The sequence below is a fragment of the Misgurnus anguillicaudatus genome, chromosome 23 (genome assembly GCF_027580225.2).
Source record: "Misgurnus anguillicaudatus chromosome 23, ASM2758022v2, whole genome shotgun sequence".
Classification (NCBI taxonomy): domain Eukaryota; kingdom Metazoa; phylum Chordata; class Actinopteri; order Cypriniformes; family Cobitidae; genus Misgurnus; species Misgurnus anguillicaudatus.
Window position 1 is genome coordinate 34,593,527 of NC_073359.2, and position 21,785 is coordinate 34,615,311.

At 36.9% G+C, this 21,785-nt stretch overlaps 2 protein-coding genes across 3 annotated transcripts in view; both read right to left on the reverse strand.

Annotated features, from left to right (window-relative positions):
- Positions 1 to 6,036, reverse strand: part of LOC141359526 (uncharacterized) — a 53,267-nt gene extending 47,231 nt beyond the window's left edge. The window contains exons 1-4 of one of the 2 annotated variants that reach the window (XM_073862131.1): positions 5,868 to 6,036; positions 765 to 1,088; positions 330 to 674; positions 11 to 115 (exon numbers count right to left, since the gene is read on the reverse strand). In XM_073862131.1, coding sequence (XP_073718232.1) covers positions 11 to 115; positions 330 to 674; positions 765 to 1,088; positions 5,868 to 5,910 — 817 coding nt within the window. In that variant the 5' untranslated portion in view covers positions 5,911 to 6,036. Of the gene's footprint in view, positions 1 to 10; positions 116 to 329; positions 675 to 764; positions 1,092 to 5,867 lie in introns of both variants that reach the window. The other variant, XM_073862130.1, reaches the window with a different exon arrangement.
- Positions 6,037 to 10,732: 4,696 nt separating this feature from the next.
- LOC129453017 (uncharacterized) lies at positions 10,733 to 17,714 on the reverse strand. Its single transcript, XM_073862132.1, has 9 exons — positions 17,562 to 17,714; positions 16,707 to 17,033; positions 16,273 to 16,620; positions 15,962 to 16,084; positions 14,756 to 15,061; positions 14,274 to 14,588; positions 13,877 to 14,188; positions 11,742 to 12,047; positions 10,733 to 11,143 (listed from the first exon to the last, which is right to left on the reverse strand). Exons 1-9 carry the CDS (start codon positions 17,599 to 17,601, stop codon positions 11,052 to 11,054), a joined length of 2,169 nt encoding a protein of 722 aa, XP_073718233.1. The 5' UTR covers positions 17,602 to 17,714; the 3' UTR covers positions 10,733 to 11,051.
- Between the last annotated feature and the right edge of the window lie 4,071 nt (positions 17,715 to 21,785).

Here is a 21,785-nt window from a genome sequence, read left to right on the forward strand (position 1 = left end):
TTAAACTTACTTTGGAGTTCAGAGATCCTGCGACGATACAAAATCAAACCAGCAACAATAACCAGGAGGAAGAAAACACATAATCCTGCTATAACACCTGACGACAGACCTGCTTCTGTAATAATAAAGAGAGACAATTCGATTAAATATACACATATTCTTGCTACAAGTTTGCAGAAAAGTTTGATAAAATATTTAGTTTTAAATTTAAATTTTAATAAATCTTTTTATTTTGAACCCTTAAATGGTGATTCTTCATTATATGATCTGAATTATTTAAACACAATTGATTAATCATCTTTACTATATGAGGGATTAGAGATACTCACCCCTGACAATAACACTGAATGTCTTGTATAAAGTGGTCTGTTTGTTGCTGCTGATCTTTAGCTGATAAACTCCAGTGTGTTTAGTTTTGCTGTCAGTGATGATGAGATCTCCAGTTTGATCATTCAGCATTAGTTTATCTTTGAATCTCCCATCAGCATCTATATATGAGATCTTATTGTCCTCCATATCAACTTCAGCTATGAGAGCCCTTTCATCTCCAAATCTCCACAGTATCAGATCATCTCTTTGTGTTTGAACATTACAGGGTAAAGTAACAGATTCACCCTCCATCACTGTAAAAGACGGCACATCACTTGGTCCAACCTTAATAACAGGAGGAGACTCTACAAGAAACAATAACACAGACATATTAAGGAAGCTTATTAATATTAACCTGTGAAGCAAACATCTTAACAAAATATATTCACACTCACCACTGACAGTAACAAAAAATCTTTTGTATACTGTTCCAGTGTTGATGTTGATCTCTGCTTCATAGAGTCCAGAGTATTTGATCTTCATGTTCATGATGGTGAGATCTCCAGTCTGACTGCCAGATATCTGCAGTTTGTCTCTGAATCTCCCACGTGCATACCAGATCTTATGTTTAACAATTTCAGCTAAAAGACTTTTAGATTCGCCTTCTCCAAACCTCCACCAGATCACATCATCCTCCTGTAGCTCAATAAGATCAGTTTGTAGTGCAACAGAATCTCCAGCCATCACTGACACTGACTTCACTTCATCACCAAACACACCTGCTGAAATATAGAGATTAATATTGAGATACACAAATGCAGAGATTAAAGGTGCTTTGCATCTCTAGCAGTGGCGGCTCGTGACTGCTCTTTTGAGGGGCGCAAATTCAAAATATGAGTTTGTATTGTTATGTGTGTTGCTTGTGTTTTCAAAATATGTGTTTGTTGCGTCATGTAAACCATGTGCATTACGTGTTTTGTCAAAATAAGTGTCTGCTGCACACGCGTCAAAACCATTTATTATAGAAGAGACGCTCTCGTTCACAAAATACACACAAGTGTAGCAAATTAAGGGCTTTCATCATTCAATCATCATTTTGGAAAATGATATATATATATATATATATCCATAATTGTAAATTAATTCTAAGAAACATTGAGCATGAGGTAGCATTGATCGAAAGTGACTTTGAATTTAATCATGAGGCATCCATGGATGAATATGCATATTTATTCAGGGCCGGCCCGTCCAACAGGCGGGGCCCATGCAGGTCCTCAACACAACATTCTTGCATTACAGTATACCCATGGATGCGCTGAGTTAAGAATTAAGTGCATGCTGTCTGAGATGCGTCTTTCCGGGTGAGTTTAGAGATGCGCGGGTTGGGAATAATTATTTAAAAATCCCAGAAACTGTCTGAACCTGATGGTTTGTTGCCAGCGTGAACGCCACCCAGGACAGTTTGCAGAACTTTCACTCTTTAAGCCTTGCCAATTTAATTCGAAGGAGAACGCATTCGTTGTGAGAAGTATTATGTGCAAGCACATTTGAAACATGCTCTCTATAGATGCACGGATCAGCTTTAAACGTCACCAGAATCTGCTGCATTAAATTTATGTGTCACGTATCTAACTCTTTCTACTTACACAATACCAACAATGACGAGGAAATAGGATTCTTAATATACTCTGGAACTTTATTCAAACACACACAACGAAGACGAGTAACAGCATAACATTGACGTTTAACGACCGACAAAGGAATAAACACATAAGGACAGAATATAAAGGGTAGTAATTAATCAAACATAACAATGATCAGGTGTAAGAACCAAACTATAATTAAACACAGGTCAAACTAATAATGAAACACCATAATTTTCTTTGACTTATATCTGCAGATTCGGTGACATTATAGCTGATCTGCATGTAACATGATACGCTAACAGTATGCTGCTTTTAAATTAACATTTATTTATTAAACAAAAGTTCTTCTTTGGACAGATTATGCTTCATTTACTTAATAGCATAAATACAGGCTTACTCTTCAAACTTTAACTGGAATGTCACTGTTTCTGTCACTGCAACTTCACAAACACTCTTGACCTGCGCGTCTCTACTCGCCCAAAAAGACGGATCTCAGACAGCGCTCACTTAAAGGCGGAGTCCACGATGTTTGAAAAACGCGTTGGAGAAGGAGACGGGCCGACTACCAAAACACACTTATAGCCAATCAAATCAAATGCCGGGTTGCGTATGTGTGGGGCGGGTCTATCAACAGAAGGTCCAGATTCTATTGGGGTAGAGGCGTGTTTGTTTAGGTGATTTCAAATATCAACATTGGCTTTCAAACATCATGGCCTTTAATTCTTGTTCACGTGTTTGTAAACAGTTGAGAAATAAAATGCACATGTCATTGGATGATTGGTGAATGATTTACTTTTGTAACTTTATCAATTAATAAGTAATCCATATTGGACATACACAGTGTAGACTATGCAGTGTTATTTTACATTTATAACCTGAACACTGATAGACCACCTAGAAAAAAAGCACTGTGTATTTCATGTGCACATTCATTTTGTGCTATTTATAATAATCAGATTATTTGTTATTATTTTATTACTGACCCTACTTAAAGGGGACATTCCATTAAAATCAGACTTTTTCCATGTTTAAGTGCTATAATCAGGTCCCCAGTGCTTCTACCAACCCAGAAAATATGAAAAATAGCAACCCTGTAACTTTGTTTTGGTAAGGCTCTCTTTGCAAGCATGTGAATATATAGGTAATTCGGATTTCACTCCCCCCATGACGTATTAAGGGGATCTTATTATAATGATACCACCCCTTCATTTGCGCTATCCAACCATGATGCAGCCTCACGAGTTCGAGAGTCAGAGAGAAAGAATGACTGACATCACGACGCGTTTGTATTCCCTCAAACACAAACAGTAGCCTACAATCTTATAACTTGTAGTTTTAATGGACTTTCTAAAGGTTGAATTAATGTTCTAAAGGATTAACCTTACCTTAGTGCAAGAGAGAGAGAGTGAGTGAGAGCGAGTGAGCGAACGAACGAGAGAGAGAGAAAGAGTCATGCGACGGTTCACTTTCATCAATACAAGTATGTTGTTCTACAACATCTGCTTCAGTTTGTGTTTATTAACCCTTTAGTTTCACTTCATCACGCAGCTCCTGTTAGAGGTATCTGTTAAAAACATTTAATTCATTAAAAATCTAGTATTTGTTTATTTTCTGTCATGTAGCTTCTTCAAAATTAAGTTTTGTTTGAGTGTGTTAATAAAAATTTTTCATCATGATGCGTACGCACCACCCCGTTGATTGCCACACCCCCAGGCCCCGACCATCCGCCCAACCCTACCACCCTAACTAACAAATATTCTGCGAGAAACCCTGTATTATTTATCCTTATGTTAGCATATAAAATGCAGTTTCCACATCAGGAAATAAAACGTCACACAAAGATCGTTGGATTTGTTATCTAATTGGCTACACGTTCTGTCTATCATTATTTTCCATGAAGTCATTGCATCAACGAGCAAGTCAAATGACGTCACAATATTTGACAGCGCTGTTTGAATATTATGTATTATACTCCCACCTACTTTTAAAAACAAAGTTTGACTGCGGGTTTATGTGTTTAGCGGAACCTAAAGTGTAATCTCATATACAGTGTTATGACGTAAATAGTCCTCAGATTGTAGGCGATATTATATTCTATTACAAGACGTTCATGCAAAATCTGACGTAAACAACAGACTTTATATCTATATTTCATGGATTATACGTATTTGTGGACAAAAATGGTCATTTGATGAATTCTATTAGACCGTTTTCATGGGTTATTCACACATCTGAAACAGACTGGATTAGACTCAACGATCGTTATATCAACACAAAGGTAAAAAGTCCAGTTGATATTTTGCATGTTGTCATCTGGACTTCTGTCACAAAATACTACATTTATGATGCTAGAGCATCTGTATCTAAACCCGTAGACCATTTAAACGATGTATAGTAATGTTAATATTATTAATGTTTGTAGACAGTAGGCTTTATAGATATTGTTACCAGTGTAAAAACAATTGACGTCATCCCGTCCACAAATTAGTGGCCGTCGAGAGTTTAAAAAGGTTTCAAAAAGAGGGGACCAACATACATCACACATGCATAAATGTATTTACAGACAAGACCTAAAAGAGTTTCTCATATGGTCTCATCAAAAACATTCCTTACGTCTCCGCAGGACCGTTCACACCTTATCAGCTCTCTGTTGAGCTTTAAAAGAGGCCATAAATGAGATTGCTGGGCGTTTGACCCTACTAAGAACAGAGGAGACATTAGGAGATTAAGAGGGAAATTTAGTTATGAAATCATAATGCAATCTTGAATCAGATCCAAAAGTCATGGCACACCAGCCAGATGCTTCTCAAGAGAATTCCCTTAACACTAAACTCTGATTACGCACGAGATTATGCAAGTATCTCCCTACTGAAAAATCCAGCTAAGACCAGCATAAACCGGTGAGCTGGTTTTGCTGGTATAGCAAGGTGGTCTAGCTCTGTTTTGGTCACCTTTTAAGCTGGTCTAGCTGGACTTTGCTGGTCAGGCTGGAGGACCAGCTGACCCACCACCTTGACCAGTTTTGCCAAGCTGGGGGGACCACCTTAAGCTAGTCTTAGCTGGATTTTTCAGTAGGGCTGGCAAATGCAAGTGTCTTTTTTATCATAAACCCTTTAAGACACATCTGCAGCAGGCACCTATTTTTACAAGACGTGATGCACACAGGTTTACACATATTTTGAAATGACAAACCCCACACATGACGGGCTACATACATGTTGTGATGAACTTCACATTGTGCGCCCTCGAAAATAAGTCACCAGTTGCCACTGATCTCTAGATAGATATGTGATATATACATAACTATTTACATAACCTCAAACCTTCTTTGAGGCCATTCACTACTCATTAGTTTTATTATTCCTGCTTTATGTCATTTACCTGGTATACTTAATTTTGTATAATGTTTATTGTTCTTAAGGCTAAATGCTAGGTTTGATTACAATCTTTGACATGATCTTAGTCAATATTTAAGATATTAAGATGATATTTTCAAAGAATGTTCTTTACCTTAATGAGTTTATGTAGTACAGTAAATCACAAACAAGCAACTTTAAATGGGTTTTCACAGACAAGGTAATATTTTAAATGTCCCATCGTCTCAGTACAATAGTATTTTAATACAATATTTCTATGAGGAAAATAAAACTCGCAATAATCCCATGTGTACCGTGTGCTACATAGTTAACCCAACAAAAGTATGTCATAATTTTCTCATCCAAATATTGTTCTAAAGTTGTATGAATTTCTTTTTCTGATGAACACAAACAAATATATTTTTATAAATGATTGTAAGTTATCGGTACCCATTGAATTCTATAAAATAGTTTTTCCCCATGTATAACCTTAGTAAATCTTTACTGTTTCCAAATTGTGAAAGTGAAAGCATTAATGTTAAAACAAAACACTCACCACACACAAGAAATAAAATAATGATTGTGAAAGTCTTCTTCATCCTGCTGTTGATTCCAAAAAGAACAAAGTTAATGAAGATATTCAGTGGAGATTAACAACAGATCTCAACAGCTGTGTCTATTTATATTATTATCAACTCTAGCAGGAGTTGCTGGGAGAGCTTGCCATTGACTGGCAACAGATAAGATAAGTTCTCAATATTTAACCTTCAAGAAGGGCATGCCCTTTGAATCAACCAATCAGAGCTGAGCGGGGGATAGTTGTTTGTCCCGTTAACTTTTGCAACTCCGGGCTCCTTTGCAAAATATCAGTCTAGATAATTGAATAAAGAGAATGAAATGTCCTACCATCATACTATATCTAGCACTAAATAGAAATTGGAAGGTAAACAGTTTGATACCAAATATAAATGGTTTAAACAATAAGTTGTGATTCATTCAGATGTATGAATAACAAACCAAACATCTCTACTTGTCATAGGTAATCTAGCCTAGTTATAGAAAGCCAATTGTACATGTAAAAACAGGTTATTTAAAAAGGTTTCAAAAAGAGGAGACAAACATGCATAAATGTTTTTACAGGCCCATCAGCTTGACTAGCTAAACCAGGCTGGGAGGACCACCTTAAACTAGATACTGCCACCTTAACCAGCTACCAGCTTTTCATATGGTCTCATCAAAAACATTCCTTAGGTATCTGCAGGACAAATCACACCTTATCAGCTCATTGTTGAGCTTGAAAAGGGCAAAGCTGGTATGCAATAAACTTTAAGTGTATCTATGAAGAGACACTGTAAATCAATAAAACCTCAGGTGATTCTGTTGTGGGTTTGATTTGTGCACTTTATTGGTTAAAAAGTAATGTTAAACTGTCTTGTGAAAAGTAGGTCACGCATGGCACACGTAAATCCCCCCCATGTGACGCTAACTTTAACTAATGGTTGTGGTCTAAATTATTATTTTGAATGATGTTTATATTAAGGTTATGGCAATGCAATGTTAATATTGATCAGTATTTTTAGATTGTGTTCATAACATTAGTCGATGTGTTAAGTGACTGGTGTAAAAGTAATGAACAATGGTTAATGTGAATCGTTGTGCACATGTCTGTTTAAGTGATTAACTGAATATAATGTGATGATATGTAAAGAGACACATATGCATACTATTAATATGCATTATATTGCATTTGTCAATGTATGTGTTTTAATTAGAGATAATTGTTGCGTTTGCTACATATCTGAGTGTTTATGAGAGAAATACTACATCTGTTTATATTATATTCAATGAAGAACCATTGCATTTATTGATTTATATTCAGTTTAGGAGTGTACTGATATATGCCGATATACACTAATAATACGTGGCCGGTCACTATTCTGAAGTCGTTATTTCATGTACTACGGTTTTTGATTAGTAAGTCCTTATCAATCTGAAATCATTGTGGGTTTGAGTCGTTTATAACATGCATTTAAAAAAGCAACACTCATCAAACATAATCATTATACATTTATTATCATAAAAATACATGAAAACGTGTATGGTTCTTCGTCGTATTTGTTGACCGCATTCGCCATTCAGTTAAAAACATAAGACATACAATCGTAGTTTCATTCTTACCTTAAAATCGAACAGTTGCTTTTCTGTAATAATAATAATAATCCTCTTTAACGTATGCAGTTGACAAATATGACACGAAAGCCAAAATCCTGGCCAGGATGCGGCAAACACATATTTTGAAATGAAGAACCACAAACATGACGGGCTACATACATGTTGTGACGAACTTCGCATTGTGCCCCTCACCACCGAAGTCACTGGCCACCACTGATCCCTAGATGGAGATGTAATATACATCACTATATTATCAGTGGTGTAAAGACCTTACATAATGATCTGTATAATTTTATAACCAAAACTCGTTTTTTTTATTGTCATGTTTCTACAGTACCCCAAATTGTTATATATAGAGCACATTTCGTCACTACACTGTCTCAGAGGATGACATGTTTGTCCTGTGGCGGCTATTGAAGCATTTCTTTGTGTTTCGAAAGGGAGGGGTGATCTGTGGACTGAGCTTCTTGATGCAATTCACAAACAGAAGCCGTTAAAGAAAGAAGCAACAAAATCTACACAGTGGACCTTTAAACCTTTTGGACAGCTGGTACAGATCTAAAATAAATGTTATGTTAGATGTGAAAAAGAGCAATTTACATTTAGTAACGGAGTGATACCTGGTTATGCCATCACAGCAAGGCACCGTTTACTCATTCTGTTCCCCACTGGTGGAATGAGCTGCTGAGTCCACCACAATCTTCAAGAAATATCTATCTTTCCATTATTTTTTTTTTACTTTTTAAAACCTCTTTGAGGCAATTCACTACTCTTTAGCTTTATTATTCCTGCTTTATGTCAGTTACCTGGTATACCTAAATTTGTATAATGTTTATTGTTCTTAAGGCTGGTTTGATTTCAATCTTTGATATAATCTTAGTCAATATTTAAGATATTAAGATGATATTTTCAAAAAATGTTCTTTACCTTATAGAATGAGTTTATGTAGTACAGTAAATCGCAAACAAGCAACTTTAAATGGGTTTTCACAGACAAGGTAATATTTGATTAAATGTCTTATCGTCTCAGTACAATAGTATTGTACAATCTTTCTATGAGGAAAATAAAACTCGCAATAATCCCATGTGTACTGTGTGCTACATATTTAAAGTGATAGTTCACCCAAAAATGAAAAGTATGTCATAGTTTACTCATCCTAATGTTGTTCTAAAGTTGTATGAATTTCTTTTTCTGATGAACACAAACAAATATATTTTGATAAATGATTGTAAGTTGTCGGTACCCATTGAATTCTATAAAATGTGTTTTCCCCAATGTATATGTAAAGATTAGTAAATCTTTACTGTTTCCAAATTGTGAAAGTGAAAGCATTAATGTTAAAACAAAACACTCACCTCACACAAGAAATAAAATAATGATTGTGAAAGTCTTCATCCTGCTGTTTATTCCAATAAGAGCAGATTAAATTAAAATATTCAGAGGAGATTGAGAACAGATCTCATCAGCTGTATTTATATCATTATCAACTCTAGCCCGGGGATTTACTTTCTCTAAAGTTCTGCAGATATTCAAAAAACAACTAAACCAGATTATCAAGATTCTTCAGGAGTGGGCGTGTTTATGGTGTATGACATACTGTAAAGCTCTTTGTAATAGCAGAGTATCAAAATAAATACATTACAGTGTAAAAGGTGAAACGTTGGATCAACTTAGAAAAATACAGTACACTGAAAAAAATGATTCATTGGATTTAATAAAATGTTTTAAGGTAAGTGGTTGCAATCAATTTATTTAAGCTACATCCAAACAAAAGTTTTATATTTTACTTTACTAATCTTTTTTGTTTAAATGTAGCTCAAATAAATTGATTGCAACCACTAAAAACAAAAAATTGATTAAATTCAATGAATCATTTTTTTCAGTGTACTTCAATTGGTAACACTCAAAATGTTTGAGTTATTTCAACTTATTTTTTATTTAAAGTGTTTTCCACTTAAAGATATTTTAGGTTTTACCAATTGAAGTAATTTTTTAAGTTGATCCAACTTTACATTTTTACAGTTTAAGTGAAAATGTGTAATTTACACTGAAAAAAATTATTCATTGAATTTAATAATTTTTTTTAAGGTAAGTGGTTGCAATCAATTTATTTAAGCTACATTTAAACAAAAGTTTTATATTTTATTTTGCTTTACTAATCATTTTTGTTTAAATGTAGCTTAAATAAATTGATTGCAACCACTTACCTTAAAAAAATTGATTAAATTCAATGAATAATTTTTTAAGTGTACTGTAAAGTGAAAAGTTAAATCATCTTTTGGTCATCAGAAGAGCACTTTCAGTTTATTCAGTACTTCGACTTCGGTAACATCATGACTACTCCTCTCGCTCAAACTTCCGTCATTATTACTGCGCTCGAGGTCCAAGTGCTGCAAACTAAGTCTTCATCCCCCATACAATATAGTTTCATGTTTTATCTCCATGTTTTATTTTGTGCCACCATACTTGCTCGTGAAACTACTGATGTAACAGTCTTTAAATAGGGAAAACATGGAAGTGTTTGGTGGCTTCTAAATTCATCCCTGTTTGGATCCTAAGAAATGAATGGGGCTAGGCTAAATGCTAACACATTCAAGATGCACAGTACAAAAGCTGTTTCTCAATGTCAAGGAAAGATCCTCGGTAGCCAGTATTTCCAGGATGCTAAGTCATCTACATCTGTCGAAGGACTGTTCCAATGTCGAGCATCCGGCGACCTCAGCGCTGAGCACCGAGAGTTTAAAAATATTTAACTTTGAATGAAAACTCCGCTCGTCAATGTCAGTTCTCACGCGGCAGTCCAATCACAGTGAAGGAGGGGCGGGACAAGTATCACAACAACCAACCGTCTCACAGCTGACGTATCAGAGCTACCAAAGCGCTTAGCTGAAGAAAGCTGGGACTCAGCTGAAAAACAGCTGGCATTCGGCGTTGTCCAGGCATTTTCGGACGCATTTAAAAGTTTTGGTCTGTACAACCCCTAAATATTTCAGTGAAATACAGAGTTTGGCTGGTACAATCTTAATCCAAATTAGTTGATATTAGTAGAGATTTGTGAAGAAACCCATTGGATTAAATCATTTTAGTTTTTACACAGGGTGAAACTAAACAGGTTAAGTTGTATTAACGTAGAACCTTTAGTTGGAGTAGCAGACAAATCAAGTTGCGATTAGTAGTCTTTAGTTTCCAAGTTATACAAAGTTCAAACTTAATTTTAATTTGATTTCATTTGTAATATCAATTGCTGTGTCCAACATCTCCATCTCTAAATATATTTATTTTTTAATTTCTTTATATTACTTTTGGTGTTAAAATGGTATTACAACACAAAATTCATGAATGACTTTAAGTCAACCCTTGAATAACTTAATTCTCCACAGAAACACATGTATTTGACATGCATTGTCAGTACTGTGGGGAGAAATACAATAAAATGTTCTGAACAGGGTTCATGTACAAAAACACTGGTCATGTGAATGGTGACTATCATTTACAACAAATCAACATCAATAATATAAGAGCTTAGACCTTTATTAACAAACATTTAAAGTTCTTATCAGTTTTTATTTTACTGTTTTTGTGGGGTTTGTATGGGAAGTAAAGGAATCTCCTCTGATGCAACCCCTGTAAGATCTCCAGTACCATCTCTTTCTTGATTACCTGTGAGAAAACCAGATAAAAACCACAATGTTGATATTACACCTGCATTTCGCAATAATGAACAGAATCATTCATTTTACGATACTAAAAAATGTGATGTTAGGTGTGTTCGACTTCATGCGGCGCCGTAAGAACCTTCAGCAGGATGACGTCAAAGTACCGCAAGAGCGATTTAAAGGAGATTCCTCCGTATGAGTTCGCAATTCGCTCTCGCGGTACTTTGACGTCATCCGGCTGAAGGTTCTTACGGCGCCGCATGAAGTCGAACAACCCTAATATCTGACAAGCCATCCAGACAATATTATTACACTATCACACAAAAAAATCCACATTTGTGATTAATGGAGACAAATCACTTCTATTTTCCTGAAGTTTAAAATGCAGAATTAAATGGTCTAAATATCAAAACTTTTCATGAACTGCATTGAATTCCACTCTCCTGCACTAAAACACCTGCATGCATTAATTTAAAATGTACAGAAGAAAAATCCGAAAGACAATTTAAAGCAATAAACTAAAAACCTGTTATGTGCAAAACTAAACTTTGTTTAGTGCTAGTTTGTGATGTTAATTTTTGTGAAATATTTAAACATCTCACCACAAACAGAAACTCTGTATTTCTTATATTTGGTCTCTCTTTTGCTGATGATCTGTAGTTTATAAAGTCCTGTGTGTTTACTGTTAATGTTTTTGATGGTGAGAGATCCAGTCTGATCCAGCTCTAGTTTGTCTTTGAATCTCCCATCAGCACCATCATAAAGCATCATCTTCATCTTCTTAGCTTTAGCTATGAGACTGTCTTTAGGTCCAAACATCCACAGTATCATCACATCATCACTCTGTATGTCAGTAAGATCAGTGTGTAGTGTGAGAGATTCTCCCTCCATCACTGACTCCAGTTTTTCTTAATTTTGTTTAAGCACAGCAACATACAAAAATACAGACAAACATAAACATTAATGAAGATCATTTTCAGCTCAACTGGTTTAATTACAGTCATACAGCGGCTAAAATAAGAATTGAACACGTCACCATTGCTTTATTAAACGTATTATTAACATGAAATTTTCACCAGATGTTGGCAACAACCAATGCAATGCACACATTCAAAGAAACCAAATCATGTGCATAAATTAAATTATGTGTAATCATGTAAAATGACACAGGGATAAAGTATTGAACACACTTACTGCAAAGTATTGAATACTTTGTACAAAAGCCTTTGTTGTTAATGAAAGCTTCAAGATGCCTCATATATCGAGAAACTATTTGCATGCCTGAATCTGTCAGGTGTAATTCTGACCCTTTCATTCTTCCACACAAACACTGCTTAAAACCTGAAAGTTTTGTGGTGCTCTTCTATGATTTTTAGTTCAATGCCTTCCAAAAAAATTCTTCTTTAAATATATAAACACAATATAAACATACTAAACAATTAAAGAACAGACCCTCTGCTTTCAAACAAAAAAATCATCCTACCTTTATGTGTTCTCTTTTTATCACCTCTCAAATAGAGGTAGGTTTCTTCAAAAATACATAATTTCTCGCAAACAGCTAAAGATAACTACAATTTTGTAAAGGATTTTTGTTAGAGATCAGATTCAGTGTGATAATCAATACATAAACTGTGTTTGAACTGTTTGACCTAGGTTTGCTTGGGTTTTATAAGTTGGGTAAGAGCGCAATTTGGTGGATAATTGTGGAAACATGGATTGCCAGAAAAAAACTCGCTTTGGGTAAGAAAGCGTTTTCTCTTAATTGCTGTGCTTCTGTGCTGTGCTTCGTTTACTAACAACATTTATCTTCTCTGAGTTAGAACATTGCATAGAGCATAGTCCCCATGATTGAATACACTGTACCGCCTCAGCAGGCGTGGATCCCGAACCACAAAACATGTGATCATTGTCTGATTTGTCAAACAATGACGCCCAACTCACATAGTCTCTGCCCTTTGTAAAGCTACGATCCCCACAATTAAAAACATTGTTCAGCCTCAGCAGACATGGGTCCTGAACCATGAGGAATTCTAATATTGCTCTCTTTATCAAATAAAGCTTGACGGGAGGGAAAGCTTTGATTACAGACAACTCACTCGAGAGCTCCCAGTGCTCTGCCACAAACAAAACACACGTGTACGAGTCTTAACAAGTCATTGAAGTCGAGGGTAAAAAACAACACACTATTTAAAACTCTAGCTAGCCAATTACTATTTTAAGCTGATCTTTTTTATTTGGCATCTTGAAAGAGACACATGTCAACCCAGAGTGCGACTGAAAGACAGAAGCTCTAATGAGCTGTTTGACTTTGAGTTATGCCTTTATACTCGTGATGTCATCTCTCGTCCCCTATAAGACAGACTAGTTTCATAAATTATTCAGATGGACTTGGGCCATAGATGGAGGAGCTGAAATATGCAGCAACATTTAAAAGCTTAAGTCCTGAATGGTCTAGAAAATAAGGTTATAGGGTCTCTGATAATGGTAATGCTCTTTAAGAATATGAGCTGCCAATAAGCTTAAAGAAGAAAAATAATTATTAACATGCACAAACGCTGATGGCATTCCCAAAGTTTAATTTCATGATGCAGCGTTGAGTCCGCTCGAAAAGAAAGTTAATTTATGGACATCTATGGTTTGATTTCTTTAAATATGTGGATTAAATGGATTGTTACCAACATCTGTCGAAAATTTCATTTCAAAAGCACTTTAGCCACTTTAGATTCACATGACTCACCCTTTGTGATAAGAATGAAACTTTTGCACATGCTCTCTGATTTGCTGTTGATCTGGAGTTTATAAACATCTGAATGTCCTCTACTGATGTTTGTGATGGTCAGATCTCCATTCTGTTTATTAAGAGTCAGTCTGTCTATGAATCTTTCATCATTACCATCATATACAGACGTCTGACCGCTGGCTCTGCTGATTTTAGCTATACGAGTGTTTTTATCTCCACATGTCCACAGTATCTGATGGTCGTCCTTTAGCTCAGAGATACCAGTTTTTAAAGTGACAGGATCACCCACTGTGCATTTTAGTGTATTGACTGCATTAGAAAACACAGTGCATTTGTAAACTTCACGTTTATCACATTATCATTTTTTTTATTTTTTTATTTAAGCTATACTTACACCAGACGAGAACATTGAATTTCTTATATGAAGTTGTATTTTTGTTCTTAATCTGTAGTTCATAAACTCCAGAGTCTGAGTTTTTAATGTTTGTGATGGTGAGAGATCCAGTCTGATGGTCCAACATCAGTCTGTTTTTGAATATCGCATCATCATCACAGTTTATTGAGATCTCATCATCGCTCTTTCTATTTATTGCAGCTATAATGGGATCTTTGGCATTAAATCTCCACTGTATCTGATCACCATCCTGTAATTCAGGAATGCCTGTCTGTAGTTTGACAGAGTCTCCTTCTGGGACCTTTAGTGGGTCCACTTTATAAAAATAAAGAAATATTGACACATGAAGAGATGTGCAGATGAACATCTGAGTCAAATATTTAACAGGTGCACACATCTTCAATTGACATCAACATAACTTTTTGATCTTCTAAATATTATTGGTACAATTTTGGAGAATTTAAAATATTTGGTCTTCTCACCTCGGACAACAACTCTGAACCTCTTAGATTGGGTGATTCTGGCTCTTCTGGTGATCTCCAGGTGATAATCTCCAGAGGTCTTTATTGTGATATCATTGATGGTGAGATCTCCAGTCTCACTATCCAGTTGAAGTTTGTTTTTGAATCTCTCATCATCAACATATGTTACATCATTGGTCTTTCTATGGTTCTGAGCGATGATGGGGCCATTGGCCCCAAACTTCCAAATTATTTTATGATCTATGTGATTTCCAATAATCCCAGTTTTCAATGTGGCAGAATTTCCCTCACTGACACAGTCTTCATCTATCAGACAAACAGAGAACATACTAGTGATAGGTCGTTCATGGAAAATTTGTTCATTTCGAAAGAATCTTTAATATTACTCGGGAGTAGCGAGTCATCTCAAAGATTGATTCATTCATTTTGTGTTGACTACACATGTGCTATTGGTTCTTTGCCAGAAAGAAAATGGATTAGTTAACCTCTCGAGTCTTTACAAGTCGTTTGTTCCTTTCAAAGTGACAATCCAATGGGCTATGGCTTATATTTACCGGAAAAATAAATTATTAGTTTATCTCTCGAGTCTTCGGGTCTGAGTCATTCATTTTTTTGTAACGTGACGACACTTCCCTTGAAACGATAACTTGACTCATACCCAAAGACGGGAGATGAACAAATCATTTCTTTTAAATCATGTGACAGAAGCACAAATGTCTTGTACACGAGGACTCAGGAGGTGAGCTAATTGTTTCAGTCAGATTTTGTTTCAAAGCTTATATGTGGAGAGCTAATAAATACAAATTATAAGAAACAAAAATTCTTATGTATCATCTATTTCTTGTTAGAAATGTCACCATTGACCAAGTGGTCATTCTGGGGGAATTTGTAAAATAACACGTAATCCTGTTCAAATTAACGAAAAGAACAAAATTACTAGAAAATATTTGTTCATATTGATCAGCGAGATTGGGAGATCTGAATCAGTAAACTGATCTGACACATAAGTCAAACTACATTCAAATGTAACCATGTTGTAAAACTGCTGGCCGCCAGAGGGCACTTATTCCTTATCTGCAACTTTACATTGTAATAAGCTGCTTACACATACAAACTATTAGGTTGTTATTTCTGGAGGACAGTCTTACTTTAATACAATAAATATATTTGCTTCTTATTGCTGTGTTATCTGGATATTAAACTTACGTTGGACTCTCTGTTCAGAGACTCTGCAACGATACAAAATCAAACCAGCAGCAATAACAGCAGCAATAACCAGGAGGAAGAAAACAAAGAATCCTGCTATAACACCTGACGATAGACCTGATTCTGTAAAGATATAGAGAAATAATCATTATGTGTTCCTGCGATAATTTGCAAAAGAGTATAACAATGTTTTAGTTGTTTAATTGTCTCACTTTAAACCCTTAAAGTAAGATTTTAAATAAAATTCCAATCTTCATGATATGATCTGTATTATTTAAACATCTTTACTATGAGAGATTTCAGATACTCACCCCTGACAATAACACTGAATGTCTTGTATAAAGTGGTTTGTTTGTTGCTGCTGATCTTGAGTTGATAAACTCCACTGTGTTTAGGTTTGCTGTCAGTGATGATGAGATCTCCAGTTTGATCATTTAGCATCAGTTTATCTTTGAATCTCCCATCAGCACCATCATATACTGATATCTTATTATCTTCCATATCAACTTCAGCTATGAGAACACTTTCATCTCCAAATCTCCACAGTATCAGATCATCTCTCTGTGTTTGAACATTACAGGATAAAGTAACAGATTCACCCTCCATCACTGTAAAAGATGCCACTTCACTTGGTCCAGCATTAATAACAGGAGGAGACTCTACAAGAAACAGTGAAATATTTCAAAGACAGAAAAAAAGGCTTAAATCAAAATTAATTTGTAAAGCAAGACATATTTATACTCACCTTTGACAGTAACATTAAATCTCTTGTATAGTGTTCCAGTGTCAATGTTGATCTCTGCTTCATAGAGTCCAGAGTATTTAATCTTCATGTTCTTTATAATGAGATCTCCAGTCCAAATATCCGATATCTGCAATTTGTCTCTGAATCTCCCACGTGCATACCAGATCTTATGTTTAACAATTTCAGCTAAAAGACTTTTAGATTCGCTTTCTCCAAACCTCCACCAGATCACATCATCCTCCTGTAGCTCAGTGAGATTAGTTTGTAGTGAGACTGAATCTCCAGCCATCACTGTCACTGACTTCACATCATCACCAAACACACCTCCTAAAATACACAAATTCAAAGATTAAACATTTGCTACAGATCAAACATAATCCAACTAATTCTACTTTAAAATGTACTTGGTAAACTTAACTTTGTATATGGTTTATTGTTCTTAAAGTCTCCCTTTAGTCTAATTTATCATTTAAATCTCTGAGTGTCATAGTAGCATAGGTAAAAACTTTTTGTGAATATGCAAAGTTTTAATTAATTATTTCTCAGGGGCTGTTTTTATCTGGTATCAGTCAATGCACACCTATGTTACAGGTCAGTTGACCGCATTCCAGTACCATACAGAATTATTAAATGGCCCATTGTCAGTTATTCCTTATGTACTATATATTACAAGTTTCTGGTAAAAGCTGCTTGGAAACAATGCAACATTGTAAAAAAGTGCTGTACATACACATTTGAATTTAATGTATAAGTTGTCTTGGATAATATAAATGTAACATATAAGATCAGTAAATGTTTCTGCTGTTTCCAAATAGTGTGAAAGTGAAAGCATTAATTTTAAAACAAAACACTCACCACACACAAGAAATAAAATAATGATTGTGAAAGTCTTCATCTTGCTGTTGATTCCAATAAGAAAATATTAAATGAAGATTCAGAGGAGGTTATAAACAGATCCCATCAGCTGTGTTCGTTCATAAGATTATCAGCTCTGATCTGGGATCTACTTTTCTCTGGAGTTCTGAAGAAATAAAAAAACTAAACCAGATCATCAAGATTACTCAGTAATGGGTGTGTTCAACTTGGTGTATGACAATAAAGTACTACAAGAGAGATCGTAAAGCTGCGTTATCTGTCTACACGTATGAGTCATATAAACTATACTTTATATACTTTAACATACATTTGTGATGAATATACTGTAGTGGATGCTGTGTAGTTGTGGCAGATGTTACATTTTGTATCATAGGTAAAACACTTTAAATGGTGAATGCTTACTGTGTATTCACTGCCATAACCGAATGGAAAAATTATGTGGGATATCTAAAGCACATTTTATTTATACTGTTATTAACTCAGATACCTTGCTGTGATCGCGGGTGTCTTTTGCCAAATACCCTTTACATCCATATTGTTGTAACCATATACTGTAAAACTAAGATGGACGATGGGTCTTCATAGACTTCCACTGTAAAATGAAGCCAAAATCTCTCAATAATGGCTGTCAGGGCCGGAGTGGGGCCACTTTTCAGCCCGGGAGTTTCAGGCCCAAGACCGGCCCACTTTTTCCATAGTTTTATTCCAAATTAGCACTTTTTTCAAATTGGATAAATAAAGCAACAGTTCAGCTCTTACTATAGTTTTTATTAATATCATGGTTCAACAAATAAGGTAAAAGTTAAATAATATTTCACTTAAGATGAGAAGTTAACAAAAATATTCCTCTACACTCTGGGTTATTTTTGACCCATAATGGGTAAATATTGGACAGAACAAATGCTGGGTTAAAAATAATGTCACAGGTGACGGTTTGTGAGGGCGGAACCAAAAGTGTGGAAGACGGGTTCCGCCCGTCGATGGTTCCACCCGGACGCTTCACTTAGAAAACCGGAATTTCCGGGGTTTCCCCGAAACCAAAATTAAGCCTGATCACGTTCAGGTGGGAATAATTCACACAGCGGTTGCTGGTAGGCTGACGAGGAGAAGAGTCAGTGGATAAAAAGACCTTTGAAGACATCAAACGGTGGTGCTTGTGGTGTACTTTGTATACGCTGTGTTGCTGCTTTGCAGACGGACCACGCTGGTTGGATCATGTTCCTGGGGAAGAGAGAGAAAGGGACAGTCAGTTGACGAAGGAATATCGAGGGGTTTCATCAGAGAAAGAGTGGACACAGAGCCATCAAGAGTGTAGCTAATACCAGTTGTTGACAACAAAGTGTGAGTAACAGCTGTGGTACTTATCTGTGCAATATTTGTACGAAGAGTTGTTTTGGTGTGTTCCTTTGTGTTTTTGAGGTCCCTGGCCCCACTGGAGAGGAAAGCGTGGGCGAGCCGCGGGTTGACCGGAAGCACGGACGAAGCACTTGGTAGGAAGCACCGTTCACCAGTAGAACAGTGGCCCTGTGGGAAAAAGGAAGCGCAGGTGAGCCAGAGGAGTGATAACCAACACGCCGGGCCTGTGAATAACACACATCTCACTCTCATTGGCGGTTCAGGTATCGCCCAACCATCCTCTCGAGGTCGTCGTAGCCAGGTGGCAAGGGCGACCTAAAAACCACGTGAAGTTGTATAAGAGTGCTGTGGGTGAGTTTCACTGATTGATGGTGTTTACGCTTTACTTGCTGTGTGTATGCTGTGCTTGTAGCGTTAAAACTGCCTAACCTTCGACGAGTCGCGAGACGACGACATCCGTTGTGGTCTGGGTCCTAAGGAGAGCGAGAAAATTGAGCCCTGTGCCCGGGGTGTATCCACGAGAGCTTCGTTCATCCATAGAGCAGACAGTGGTGAAACCCAGTGAGTATTACCAAGAGTGTACCGTGCGGACTGTGGGTTGCAGCGGTGTGTGTACTGACCTCTCCAACAGAAGCTTGTGGTGAGCGGAGCCCCGACGAAAGTTCGCCCCAACTCGTGACCCCGGTCGTGGAAGAAGGAGGGGGAGTTTGGGAAGCGTTCGGCTCCGTGTCATCGGACCCACTAGTCCCTACGACGCCCGGACAGCCGGAGTGGATGGGCGAAGGAACACGGTGCACCAACACTGTAGCGAAAATCCACTGTTTGCAAGTAAAGCTCTGTGTGCATGAAGAGCCCTCAGCACCGTGAGTAACATAACCTGTGAAGTAAAACTGTTCTGTGCTTATAGCAATTACCTACCTGTGCAAGTGAAGCTCTGTGTGAGCAAAGATCCCCAGTGCTGTGAGTAACATAACCTGTGAAGTAAAACTGTTCTGTGCTTATAGCAATTACCTACCTGTACAAGTGAAGCTCTGTGCGAGCGAAGATCCCCAGTGCTGTGAGTAACGTAACCTGTGAAGTAAAACTGTTCTGTGCTTATAGCAATTACCTACCTGTACAAGTGAAGCTCTGTGCGAGCGAAGATCCCCAGTGCTGTGAGTAACGTAACCTGTGAAGTAAACCTGTTCTGTGCTTATAGCAATTACCTACCTGTGCCAGTGAAGCTCTGTGTGTATGAAGATCCCCAGTGCTGTGAGTAACATAACCTGTGATGTAAAACTGTTCTGTGCTTATAGCAATTACCTACCTGTGCAAGTGAAGCTCTGTGTGAGCGAAGATCCCCAGTGCCGTGAGTAACGTAACCTGTGAAGTAAACCTGTTCTGTGCTTATAGCAATAACCTACCTGTACAAGTGAAGCTCTGTGCGAGCGGAGATCCCCAGTGCTGTGAGTAACGTAACCTGTGAAGTAAAACTGTTCTGTGCTTATAGCAATTACCTACCTGTGCAAGTGAAGCTCTGTGTGAGCGAAGATCCCCAGTGCTGTGAGTAACATAACCTGTGAAGTAAAACTGTTCTGTGCTTATAGCAATTACCTACCTGTACAAGTGAAGTTCTGTGTGAACGAAGAGCCCTCAGCACCGTGAGTAGCGTAACCTGTGGAGTGAACTTGACCTGTGTACAATCATCACTTACCTGTTCTGCCGAAGGTCCTGGGTGAACGAACAGCGTTTGGCAACGAAGTACTTTACCTCTGTCTGACTTTTGTTTGATTCTGCCTCCAGGAGAAGCGGAGCGCGCCACGGATTGTTGGGTCAGAGCCCCAAAGGAGCCCCTGTCCCCAGTTCTCATTCCAAGTGGCCCTGGAGGCAAAGAGAAGACTCATTAGTTTTAAATTGCCCTTTCCCCTTTCCCCCTTTCCCTTTTAAATATTTAATAAAGTTTATTTTAATTATAGTATACTCGTCTGTCTGGTCATTGGGGTGGTCTTGGGAAACTCCTCGAGGTGGAAGAGTTGAGAGGGGTGTGACCCTTAGCATAGTTGGGTCCGCCCCCGGGGTGTGACAATAACCCCATGTTGGGTTGTTGTTATGCAACCATGGATTATAATAACCCAACAGTTGGGTTAAAACGGCCCAGCATTGGGTCGATTTTGACCCGGCAGCGTGTTCTGTCCAGTATTTGCCCATTGTGGGTAGAAAATAACCCAGCCCTGTTTAGAGTCTATTTCACAAGGAAAGGTTGATAAATTATTAGCATTGCTAATGCTATGAGGCCTATGATTAATCAGATGCAAATATAAATATAAAACCCAGTCCTAATTAAAAAAGAAAACAGTTTGACAAAAAATATTAAATCCAATATTGGGTAAATATATAGCATAAAAAGTGATTTATAAGCTTTTTTTAGGCTGCTCATTTTTGACTGAGAACACAAAAGGTGTTATATGGTTCTGAACACAACCTGAGGGTTAAATAACTTTAATTTATATTGTTTACTCATTGCCTCCTCGTTTTTAGCGGCGAACTGGCTTATCTGCTGCTCAGAAACTGCTTGCATAATATTTGCAAAGTCTATGAATTCATGTATACACAAAAGGCTAATATTTTAACAAAAAAATGTTGGCTTGTAAATAGTTTAAAAACGGTATTAGCCGAATAATTAAGTTGCTAATGCTAACCATTTCTAGGCTTATTTCTCTTTAAGTTACCTGTTGTCACTTTTGTTTGTCCTCTTGAAAATAAATCTGTAAGTTTGGCACATTTGGCAGCATCCTCCTACAATGGCTTTTTTCTTCAACCTGTTTTTTATGCCCTCCTCCTCTCAGACCCGTATTGTTACAGTAGGAC